This window comes from Salvelinus fontinalis, chromosome 35 (assembly GCF_029448725.1).
Source record: "Salvelinus fontinalis isolate EN_2023a chromosome 35, ASM2944872v1, whole genome shotgun sequence".
Classification (NCBI taxonomy): domain Eukaryota; kingdom Metazoa; phylum Chordata; class Actinopteri; order Salmoniformes; family Salmonidae; genus Salvelinus; species Salvelinus fontinalis.
In genome coordinates, this window is record NC_074699.1 from 19796990 (window position 1) to 19809513 (window position 12524).

Here is a 12524-nt window from a genome sequence, read left to right on the forward strand (position 1 = left end):
ATGTGTGTCTATGCCATCAGGTTAGCTAGAACGGTTGTGTTTTTATTTGTATTATATTTTACCAGGTATAATGTGTTATATTCTCCTACATTCCTTTCACTTTTCCACAAACTTCAAAGTGTTTCCTTTCAAATGGTACCAAGAAAATGCATATCCTTGCTTCAGGGCCTGAGCTACAGGCAGTCAGATTTTGGTATGCCATTTTAGGCGAAAATTGGGGGAAAAGGGTCCGATCCTTCAGAGGTTTTCAAGAGCTATTGAAATTTTAAAAATGTTATTTGTCACTATATTGACGGTCCCTACCTGCTGTTGGTGGAGGTAAGGAAAACTACAGGCGAATATCCGTCGAATATCCAACCTGAATCTGGTTTTACCTCGTTGCCCAAAACCCCTTGGCTTTTGATGACAGCTCAGCTCATTTTCCAGTTTAAACTTGATAGAGATTTGTCCCAATTAAATTAATGTATTATGTTCTATGCACCTGGATCGGAAGAGAGTAAAAGACTACTGTTTAGTCTAGACCAGCCTTTCTTAAAGTATGGGGTCGCGGACCTGTTAATGTTGGGTCGCGACGTGTCAGTGTAAATGTATAATTACTTCATTAATTACTGGAATTTATTTGGTGCATCTGCGCCCTCTGTTCAGTGCGCTTTCTGCTTAGCAGCGGTCTCTGCTCAGTTTGGCAGCTGCGCGAGTGGGAGAGGGAGAGGCCCGTGTGCTTCCCGGTTTACCGGATCTTTTTTCTGCATTTTTCTCGAAGATCACTCAGCGACACACAAGATGCAGCGCTGTCGTTCAGCAGCAGATGATGCGCTATCTGCCACTGAATTGTCATTTCCACTCGCATTCACTCACCGCTGTAATCAAATGGACTCATGCTAGCCACAAATTCTGACTGAGCTCAATTGTTATGAAACGCATATACTGTACAGCGATTAGTTTCTCTCTCTTTCATACAGACTTATAGCGAGGAGCGCCCACAATGTGTTTTGTGCTTAGTAATGAATCTCATAACGAACAAATTAATAAAACGACACGCCCTGACCAAAAATCCACACCATGATGGTAAACCCAGGGAGTTATTTCAGAACGGGAAATAATGCTTCAGGAAACAGTGCTTCGACAGTGGAGAAGTAAGTCAGCTAGCAAGGCATTGTTGTCATTTTATAACAGGTGATGATAAGCAGAAATAAGGGAGTATTAACTAACTCATAGTAGTAGATGTGAGTTCCTCTTTCAAACAATCCCCTGGCCTTGTACACAGCTAATCGCTAACATTCTCCAATACTAGCTAGCTACTGATCCTAGTAACAGTACAGACAAAGATGAAAAATGATCAGGCCTACTGCACATTTTTACTGTAGAAATTAAATTATTGTTGAAAACGAGTCTAGGTTGGAACTGTTGCTGTTAAAATACAATAATAATTGTTATTAACTGGAATACACTTGATTGAAGCAATATGCTTTTTGAGGCAAGCACTCACACAGTTCTGGGTTGTTAATTGTATTCCTGTTCAAAATATAAACGATGTATTGTATTTTAACAGCAACAGTTCCAACCTAGACTTTCTTTTAACAATAATTTCTACAGGAAGATGTACAGTAGGCCTGATCATTTTTCATCTGTACTGTTACTTAGGGTTGCACTATCAAAAAGCCTGTGTGTGTTCTGGTACTCATCTGTGTGTTGTGATCAATCCGTTTATTCCAGTTCAGAATGAAAAGGATTTATTGTATTTTAACAGCAACAGTTACAACCTAGACAGATATGTAAGTGTTTTTAATGGGGGAAAATAAAAATTAATACATATTTAATTTCATTGTTATTTATTGTTGTCTATGTTGCATTTGTTTTAGACATAAGGGCAATGAAATGTAATGATATTTATGTATAGTTGCATATTTTCCTAAGTTTGGGTCCCAGGAAAACACAGAATTTCTTATTTGGGTCCCAGGCTGAAAAGGTTTAAGAACCCCTGGTCTAGACTAGTCTAACCTTCTCAGAAAATAGGCTAATATGCGTAGTCTATCAAAAATATTACCGAGTGGAGACTGTTTCCCAACAGAACAATTAAGCTACTTTGAGGCTACTGTACTTGATTGAAAATTGAAGACAAGACTAGACGGAAGATCAGACTGTATCTATACAGACTCCACCCCTGTGTTGTATGCTAAATCAACGTGCCTACAGTTTCAAGTCATTAATTGCGGAGAACCTAGACTCAGAAAAGCATGTGTCCGCTCGCGCTCTTTGCCGTCTTTTTAGGACAAATGTTATTTTCGTTGAAAGCTTCGACCCTTACCCACAAACCGAGAGTGACATTGACAGACAAAGGTAAAGTAAGCTTTTTCTTTTAAATCAATAGTACAAGTATTGAATGACGACAGCAGGGTTGAATGATTAGGCCTATTAGGAGTCGATTTATATTCAATAGCTACTAAAACTGTATTGAGTCCACAATAGCCAAAGGGGTTGATTTATATTTAATACTAAACCATTTGGAGGAAAAGTCCACAATAGCCAAAAGGACTCTACTCTCATTGAGTTATCTTTCTCTCTCTTGATTTGGAACTGTGCTATCAAAGACAAGGCTGTTCTCATAGACTAGACGTAACATAGTAAAAGCAACTCCGGGACACTCAAATTAGTACATTATATATGTTATGTTTGGTATCTGTACTTTAATTTACTATTTATATTTTTGACAAATTTAACTTCACTACATTCATAAAGAAAAGTATCTACTTTTTATTCCATATAGTTTCCCTGACACCCAAAAGCACTCATTACATTTTGAATGCTTTGTAGGACAGACAATAGTCAAATTCACACACTTATCAAGAGAACATCCCTGGTCATCCCTACTGCCTCTGATCTGGCGGACTCACTAAACACAAATGCTTTGTTTGTAAATTATGTCTAAGTGTTGGAGTGTGACCCTGGCTATCCATAATTCAAAATAAATGTAAAAAATGTTGCCGCCTGGTTTGATTAATATAAGGAATTTTGTATTATTCATACTTTTCCCTTTCCTTTTGATAGTTAAGTATATTTTAGCAACTACATTTACTTTTGATACTTAAGTACAGTACCAGTTAAGAGTTTGGATACACCTACTCATTCCAAGGTTTTTCTTTATTTTTACTATTTTCTATATTGTAGAATAATAGTGAAGACATCAAAACTATGAAATAACACATATGGAATCATGTAGTAACCAAAAAAGTGTTAAACAAATCCAAATATATTTTATATTTGAGATCTTCAAAGTAGCCACCCTTTGCCTTGATGACAGCTTTGCACACTCTTGACATTCTCTCAATCAGCTTCATGAGGAATGCTTTTCCAACAGCCTTGAAGGAGTTCCCACATATGCTGAGCACTTGTTGGCTGCTTTTAAAGTTATCACAAACGGCCTTGTTTGGGAGTCCCATAGGGCTGCGCACTATTGGCCCAGTGTCGTCCGTAGGCATATTTGTAAATAAGAGTGTGTTCTTAACTGGCTTGCCTAGTTAAATAAAGGTTACATTTGAAAAAAAAAAAAAAAAACTTAGTCCACTGTTCATAACATATTGTAGTTTTTGGAACAGGAAATTGCATTGAGATCAAATGTTTCATCGATGAGAAAATTAACAGAATGTATGGCAAAATCTATCTCGTTCCATCTTCTCACACTGCAGGCAACTGGGCTTCGGTAGTTAGTTGAAACGCCAAGCGGAAGCTTCACATTTATACATCCAGTGAAATATCTGTCTCATTGTTCTATCTCTAATAGTACTGTCTGAAGATAGACAGGAACTGCTTCTCCAATAGAAATCCCAGATCACACTTGTAGGCGATGTCATGGGGACGTTGGCTAGCTAAGCTCATGCAGGCCATCAAATCAAAGGCACTCCTTCGATATAAAGTTGTTTTTGACTGAAATTAAGATGTGTTATTTTGTCACTTTCACATGGTTGGAATAATAACATATTCAAATACTTAAAGACATTTCACTTCTCTCATTGACTTCTCAAACCCCGGCCTGGTCTGCTCAGTCTGTTTCGCAAACGTTCCCGGAAGTCTAGCAATGTTGGGTCTCTGGGTTTAGAAACGCTGTGGTGCTATGCCGGAATGTGAAAACATACCTCAATCCAGGGATGGAATATGTCGTTGTACTCATAATCATCCCGAATCGAGAAGATTTAAATACTGCTTGTTTTTAATTAAACTGACGTTTTCACCAGCATGCTAGGCTAGCTAATGCAATAGCAGCCCATTGAAAGTGCAACGCCTAGAGTTGGGGTGAGTACCTACCGGAAGTGTTGTTGAATCCAATGGGTTGCTTTAGCATTAGCTTGCCTAGCTTGCTGACGAAAATAACAGTTTAATAAAAAATGAAAAGTATTTCAATCTTCTCGATTAGAAGTACAACGATATATTCCATCCCTGGATTGAGGTATACTGTGGCGGGCTCTGGCTGTCCACATTTTGACATAGTACCGTTCTGACTCAAGGGAGAGAAATGAAAGAGAGTAGGATCCTTTTTGCGCTTCTCCAAAAGTACAAGAACATGAACCATATTTCATACCTTTGTCATTAGCCAACTCTGGTAAGGAACACAAACTATTCATACTCATACAAGCCTACATTAATACTGAGCTTGAACATATTTAATGAGGAATGTCCATGAGATATCATACAGCCCTTCACAGTGGTGAGATAAAAGGACAGTAGGCCTATCCTTAATATAATATGGAAATATGCTATGCTACGGTAAAGTTAGAATGATAAACTCATCTCGCACAACGTGAATCATTAACCCTATTCAAATTTGGTCACTGGGTACCTTCTTTTATTTAACTCTGGCAATGTCAGTATACACTGTGTGTACAAAACATTAGGAACACCTGCTCTTTCCATGACATAGCTTTCACCTGGTCCGTCATAAGGATCAATCATGGTTTCCAAGAAGTTATCCTAGTTCCAGAGTGTAATCTCAATGAGCACAGTTTTTGCATGAACACATATCCAGTCCAGTCATATGTTTGCTTAATGATTTATATCTCTGTGTTCTCAGATGTGAGCTTCCTAAGAATCCAACTGTCTGGGAATAACAGCCACATAGAGCTCCTACAGGGCCCTCAGGACAACATAGTATATGCTACAGGCCACAAAAACCTGTTCCGGACAAACTTCCACAGTTCTAATACCTCTAGAATGGTAGTATGACTGAGTTACATACCCTTACTGCAAACCTTACTTGTGTATTGTGTTGCTTTATATTGATTTAGCTCTATTCAGGTTGTGCTCTAAGTAGGATTGTCCAATACAGTTGCTGTAATGTAAATGATGGTAATAACAGAGGGAGGGATATTGATATTTTTACATTCAATATTTAGCTAAACAGTCCTTCCCCTCTTACATGCTGTGGACTAGATTATGTTGAAATGGATGTATTGAACATTGTACTCTACATGTACAGATGTAGGATCTAACTTTGATCACTATTTTGTTGCTGCACAGCAAGAAATGCAAACTTGTAGTTTATTCAATGTTTAAGAAGGCTTTTAAAGTTTGTAATATCCACTTTAAAATGTCACTTGATTTACCCTAACGAAAATGTATCAATGCCTACAAAAAATGTCCATTAATTATAATCCACATGTTCTGTTGTATTAAACTCGCTCAAATGAAGATCCTACATCTGTACCTGTACAATCCTTTTAATGATTGCCTTTGCAGAGTCCTGTGTTTCGAGAGGGATGTAGAAGTAATGATTCCACATCACCAGTGAGTATCTGAAAAGATGAGAGGATGTTGGTTTTATAGCATAGTTCATTACTAAAGCTGCACATATTGTGTTTACCACCATGTAACACAGTTCTGTTTTGGCCTTCAGGACTGTCACTATAACATCACTGTTTTACGCAAGACTAAAGATCCAAACCAACTGTTCCTGTGTGGAACCAATAGACAACACACATTGTGCTGTTTCATGGTATGGGAAATACTTTTCATTATATAAGTATACATGACTTTTCATGATACCATTTTGCCATTGGCGTGTTAACACAAAACGATTCCACTGTAGAACCCATCAGACGACCCGTTTAACTGCACTCCATCCAAGGGCATCCAAGACATTGGTCAACACATCAATGAAAGAGAGCCGTCGCTCCTCATTGGTGAGGAAAATGTCTAATTGTAAAACATTACTCTATAATAAGACCTAATGTTCATGAGTGGTTATTGAGCTAATGTGTTGTGTCTCCAGGTTCTTCTGGGGTAGAGGAGTTCTACACCACTCACTCAGGCACAGAGGGTTCCGTGGGGATCAACAAGTTTGGGAAGAACAGGATATGGACAGAAAGGGACAGTGGAACAGGTATGGAACAGGGCGAGAGAACAAGACATGGCCTGACATTGTTTTGCGTAGTACTGTATATCTGATCAGACTGTTCATGGACTGTCATTATTCCTCCTGTTCTTTTCCTTAGAACAGAGATGTGTGAGTTTGGTGGCTAGCGGGCAGAGAGAGGATCGTCTGCAGGACAGACTATATGCTTTCTACATAGAGAAGAACCGAGACCCGCGTTTGGACTCTGATCTCTGGGTTCCTCGGGTTGCTCAAGTCTGCATGGTAAGCACCACAGGAGGTTGGTGGCACCTTAATTGGGGAGGACAGGCTCGTGGTAATGACTGGGAGGAATCAGTGGAATGGTATTAAATACATCAAACACATGGTTTCCAGGTGTTTTAATGCCATTCCATTTGCTTCGTTCCGGCCATTGTTATGAGCCGTTCTCCCCAGCAGCCTCCACTGGTAAGCTCTACATACTGTAGAACATGAATCATGCCTGCACTGTATGTAATCACCAGTGTTGCAGTTTAGTTCAGAACATTTTTGTAGCTCTTTCATATGCTGTACCACTCCATTTCTGCCCATTTAAGCCCTTAATTAAGACTAATTCCATCGGGGGGCTCCTTGAGTGGTGTGTGCACTACCCACTGTGATTATCTTAGCATGTCTGTGGTTGCATGTGTGTTCCAGGCCGATCGTGGAGGACCTAAGGGCTATCTGCAGTTCAGGTGGACCTCCAAGCTGAGTGCCAGGCTCTTCTGTGGAGACCATGACAGCAGGCTGTCCTTCACCCAGCTAGTGGACGTGAACACTGTTCTGGCAGAGAGGTGGCAGGATACCAGGGTCTATGCACTCTTCAGGAATGGCTGGTAGGACGCCATACTGTAGATAGATCAGAATGGACCTTAGTAACATACACAAATCAGCAATAACAACACAACGGGAGCTGGTAGCAGGGACTCATAGTACAGTTTATGACATGAAGTTGCAGTGCCGTTAAGAAAATAAATCAAATTTGAAAGAGAAAAAACATAAAACTGAATGTGACACAACGATTAAGAAAACCAAAATGTCGTAGTCTTTGTTTTGTTCTTATCACCATGGAAGTTTGGGTTGTGCTTCCCCTCTCCCCTTTTCTGATCTTGAGAGTCAGCTGTTTCTCTGAACTGAAAGCGGATGTTGTGAAACATTGTGAAAGAGATCTTTAGTAAGGTGGTAGTTGAAACTTGCTAAGCTCTGTGTCTGCCCCTAGGGGTATGAGTGCTGTATGTGTCTACACCGTAGAAGATATTGACCGCATCTTTAACACCTCCAACTTCAAGGGACACACGGGGTCCGTTCCAAGCCCACGACCTGGGGAGGTATGCTCAACAATATGACTTTCTGGTCAGCTCTACTCCTTTACTCTGTATGTCTACTATATTGGACTGTATTCTGTGTATGTTGAAGTATACATAAAAGTGTCCATCCTCTTGTAGTGTGTTAAAGACAGTACTAAACTCCCCATTGAAGTCCTGAAGATGGTGGACAAGGTTTCAGAGATGGAGGAGTGGGTCACCAGTAGGCCTCTCCTGGTCACTCACCACTATTATCACCACATCTGCGTGGACAGAGTCCAAGAAAAGGGGAATGTACTGTTTCTGTCTCTAGGTGAGAAGTTTTGATCTCTAGACGATGAATCAGAAATGATCAGTCTGAAAGGAATGACGGGAAACCTTATGTTTGGAGACCTTTAACATAGACCTCTTATGACCCAGCAGCAAGTGATGATAGGGAGCCGTATTGTGTATACGTACAGCATATTTATAGGAATGTAGATGAGATGAGAACGTTTCCATCTTATACTCACACCAGTTTTAAGAGACAGAGGCTTTCAGGAGGTTGAAATACTATTGACCGTACATGGGTGTAAAGTGATCTTTTGTAAGGTGTAAAAAAGGTCTGTCTGAGCGGTTTATTTTTAAGTTCAAAAAGAGAACTAAGCGGAAGTATACTCTTATCACACTGTGCTGGGAAACCAGAGATGCAGTTCATTTCCCATCATTGGCACACACAGACTTATTCAAACAACCCTAACTTGAGATTCACGCTTGAACAACAGTTTGTAGGTTGTGGTTAGTGTCAGAGAAGTACAATCCAAACATGAGACTGATGAATGTAATTGACGTACAGTATCAGAAGCATTACTGTAGAAATAGTCATAGATACTCATAGATATGTGTCCTTAGGGTGAGTCTATGCCTCACCATGCATCTGTACTGTGGGTGGTGTAATATGACTGGAGGATGTCTCAACATTATGACGAAACATGAACTATTGTGTGTTATGCTTAAATGACTGTGTTGACATTTCTTACACACACCTTTTTTTGTAATGTTTAACTCTCACTCATATCCTCAATGATCGATAACTGCTGTTTGACACTGTGTGTGCGTGTGTCTGTGTGTGCGCGTGTCTACACTAGGGAATGGAGGGATTCATAAGATTCTGGAGAGGGATGGTCATGCCTTCATCATCGCTGAGTTACAACCTTTTAACTACAGAGCACACATCCTCAGTATGATGTTGCACTCCTCCACGGTGAGTCAAGGAACACAGCCCACACGGAAATCTCCCCACAGATCCAACAGTGGTAGTAATGAAACATGGAGTGGAATAGACAATAGTCAAAGAGATCCCTTTCAAACCATGTTTTAACACGTTGATCAGATATTTGATCATGGCTGAACGTTTGATGATTCAACCACAGATGTTCTTGTCCTTAAAAGGCATTCCATATGCATATCATTTGACGGCATTGTGGATTTAGTTTTATAATAAGTATTGGCCACAGGTTTGAAATCGCATGCCTTATTCAAATACACAGAATGTTGTAGGCTGTTGCTAACGTTAGATCCATCTACAATGCGCCCACATCGGAAGGTGGATTCCAAAATCCGACGACAATACGCCCCAGAGGTCTGAACGGGATGAGAGGGACAATAGACAGGAACAAATTCAACCATAACAACTATATTTATATCTCTATAATAATATTGTGAAAGAAGTGGTGTTCTTATTGTAAATCAGTAACTTTCTTCTGCAGTCAACAGTCATTGTTTTTGAGTACTTCCTACAGTACTCTTTTTCCAAAGAGTGTACTAATGTTCTTGTGGTGTTGTGTTCCAGGGGAAGCTATATGTGGGCTCCAGCAGAGAGCTGGTTCAGATTGACCTGGGCAGCTGTGAGCAGTATGGAGCCCAGTGTGAAGACTGTGTCCTGGCCAGAGACCCTTACTGTGGCTGGGACGGCCATCACTGCACCACAGCTACAAAGTAAGACCAAACACAATCTGGTTTCATCTTATAGCATCCGCTGTATAGATATTTAATGGTAGTGATTCAAAAATAGATTTTTCATTAATGGTTTCCTCTCTGCGGTTTCCTGTCAGCCTTATACAGTTTATTTGGAACACTTCATAGTGTTTGTCAAAAATGCTAATATAGAGTGGTGCATTATTTTGGCCATTATGCTAGACCTTATTTTCCATCAGTTCAGCTCAACATGGCCAGAGCCAGTTTTTCCAGAATTATGTAAACACACATGGCCCTTTTCAAACAAATGTGGTGTCAGATGAGGCCATGAAAACAAACAAAATATACTTAAAACAAATATGGTGTCAGATAGAGGCCATAAAAGCAAACAAAATATACTTCATTTGATTAAACGTAACATGCTGCAGTGTGTGTCTGCAGTGTGTGTCAGTGGAAAAAGTTCTCACTTCCTCACTCTGATCCCCACCTGCTGTTAAAAGTATACTACACTTCCTCTTCTACACTTCCCCAACACATGCACACATGCTACACACAGACGATACTACACACTACCTGTTGTGTGGTCAAATGCTCTATGCTCTGTTGGTGTGATACCATGTGTTTTCAGTTCATCTTTGCAGTTTCAAATAACTATCTCTGCCAACCACAAGGTAGACACTCTACTGTCCCATAGACAGGAAGGAGCAACCTCTGAGAGAAAAGAGACATTCACTATTTGCTGTTTGAGTTTCTGGTTGAGACTCCTTAACTCGTATGTGCTTGTCTTTATACAGTAATACAATTCAGGATGTGGAGAACGGGAACCATCAGGTATGCAGCAACATATCCAGAGGAGTTACTGCAAGTAAAGGTGTGTAGTGTTACAGCCATCCTTGTATAAATACAAAACCATTTATTATGACCATCTACTATAGTAAAGGATGGAAACCATCCACAATGGTTAGCTATGGAAGTCTAAAAAGCTATGTTTTGCTCTTAGTTTACTTTCTAAGGTCATCAGTTGGCGCTGCAGATGGAATCAGAGTTTCTCAATCTTCAAAGTACTTCCTCCATTGCCCAACCTTGTCCAGCCACGCTGAGTACAGCTGGAGGCACCATGGCAACACCACAGCAACACCGTGCATCTCCACAGGGTCAGAGCACCAGTGTCTCCTGCTTATAGAGAGCATGGGCCCTGAGCAGCAGGGAACATACAGCTGTGTGTCTGAGGAGAGGGGCTACCACCGGACTCTGGTGCAGTACCAGTTACAGCTGGACAGTGGGGCCACAGGCCTGGCCTCTCACCACCTGCCCTGTCCTGGTCTGGGTCTGGTACTAACACTGGTCCTGACTTTGCTCTGTTAGCATCGGCTCTATGGACTCTCACCCCAGCCCTATAACCAAGCTGACTTGACTTGGACATCCCTGCACTTGTACTTTGGTCTTCCTTACACCCACGCTACCTCAAGAATAGTTAATGACGGGCCTCCCGGGTGGCGCAGTGGTCTAGGGCACTGCATCGCAGTGCTAACTGCGCCACCAGAGTCTCTGGGTTCGCGCCCAGGCTCTGTCGCAGCCGGCCGCGACCGGGAGGTCCGTGGGGCGACGCACAATTGGCATAGCGTCGTCCGGGGTAGGGAGGGTTTGGCCGGTAGGGATATCCTTGTCTCATCGCGCTCCAGCGACTCCTGTGGCGGGCCGGGCGCAGTGCGCGCCAACCAAGGGGGCCAGGTACACGGTGTTTCCTCCGACACATTGGTGCGGCTGGCTTCCGGGTTGGAGGCGCGCTGTGTTAAGAAGCAGTACGGCTGGTTGGGTTGTGCTTCGGAGGACGCATGGCTTTCGACCTTCGTCTCTCCCGAGCCCGTACGGGAGTTGTAGCGATGAGACAAGGTAGTAATTACTAACGATTGGATACCACGAAAAATTGGGGAGAAAATGGGATAAAATTTATTTTAATAAATAAATAAATAAATAATAAAAAAAGAATAGTTAATGACAGTCAAGTGACGAGCCATTTCGCTGAGCCGTTTCCTTTGTTACTTTCACAATCAATTGGTAAAAAACATAGCGCTGTAGAAGTTAAAGCTACTGCACTGGTGCTGAGGATTTATTGGCTTTATATGTTTTATAATCATGCTACGTTATCCAATATGGAACTTTTCAGGGGTTAAAAATATTTTATGTGAAAATCTGAATTTATATATAGCAAAAACAGACTAAGTTTGTTACATTTTAGAAATCTATTTTTTACTTAACTCCTAACTTTCTTGCTAACAGCATGATGGTTGTAAATATATACAGTACCAGTCAAAAGTTAGGACACACCTAATCATTCAAGGGTTTTTCTTTATTTTTACTATTTTCTACATTGTACAATAATAGTGAAAACATCAAAACTATGAAATGACACATATGGAATCATGTAGTAACCAAAAAGTGTTCAACAAATAAACTCAGCAAAAAAAGAAACGTCCTCACTGTCAACTGCATTTATTTTCAGCAAACTTAACATGTGTAAATATTTGTATGAACATAACAACATTCAACAACTGAGACATAAACTGAACAAGTTCCACAGACCTGTGACTAACAGAAATGGAATAATGTGTCCCTGAACAAAGGGGGGGTTAAAATCAAAAGTAACAGTCAGTATCTGGTGTGGCCACCAGCTGCATTAAGTACTGTAGTGCATCTCCTCCTCATGGACAGCACCAGATTTGCCAGTTCTTGCTGTGAGATGTTACCCCACTCTTCCACCAAGGCACCTGCAAGTTCCCGGACATTTCTGGAGGGAATGGCCCCAGCCCTCACCCTCCGATCCAACAGGTCTCAGACGTGCTCAGTGGGATTAAGATCCGGGCTCTTCGCTGGCCATGGCAGAA

At 41.0% G+C, this 12524-nt stretch overlaps 1 protein-coding gene across 2 annotated transcripts; it reads left to right on the forward strand.

The window, feature by feature from the left end:
* Positions 1-672: 672 nt before the first annotated feature.
* On the forward strand, positions 673-12115 carry LOC129834476 (semaphorin-7A-like). Of its 2 annotated transcripts, none has more exons than XM_055899494.1 (14): positions 673-1133; positions 5063-5205; positions 5728-5775; positions 5885-5983; positions 6077-6170; positions 6260-6370; positions 6483-6625; positions 7037-7215; positions 7599-7707; positions 7825-7996; positions 8811-8926; positions 9515-9660; positions 10434-10510; positions 10640-12115. In XM_055899494.1, exons 1-14 carry the CDS (start codon positions 1100-1102, stop codon positions 11002-11004), a joined length of 1836 nt encoding a protein of 611 aa, XP_055755469.1. In that variant the 5' UTR covers positions 673-1099; the 3' UTR covers positions 11005-12115. The 2 variants fall into 2 exon arrangements, with proteins under 2 accessions (XP_055755469.1, XP_055755468.1); XM_055899493.1 differs by lacking the exon at positions 673-1133 and adding an exon at positions 1912-2337.
* Positions 12116-12524: the final 409 nt, after the last annotated feature.

Excerpts from the sequence above, each read along its gene's own strand:
- LOC129834476 (XM_055899493.1), top strand. The coding sequence starts at position 2,235 with ATGTGTCCGCTCGCGCTCTTTGCCGTCTTTTTAGGACAAATGTTATTT. Across the intron at positions 6,626-7,036 it reads GGGTTGCTCAAGTCTGCATG|GCCGATCGTGGAGGACCTAA; the intron begins GTAAGCACCACA and ends TGTGTGTTCCAG. Across the intron at positions 9,661-10,433 it reads CACTGCACCACAGCTACAAA|TAATACAATTCAGGATGTGG; the intron begins GTAAGACCAAAC and ends GTCTTTATACAG.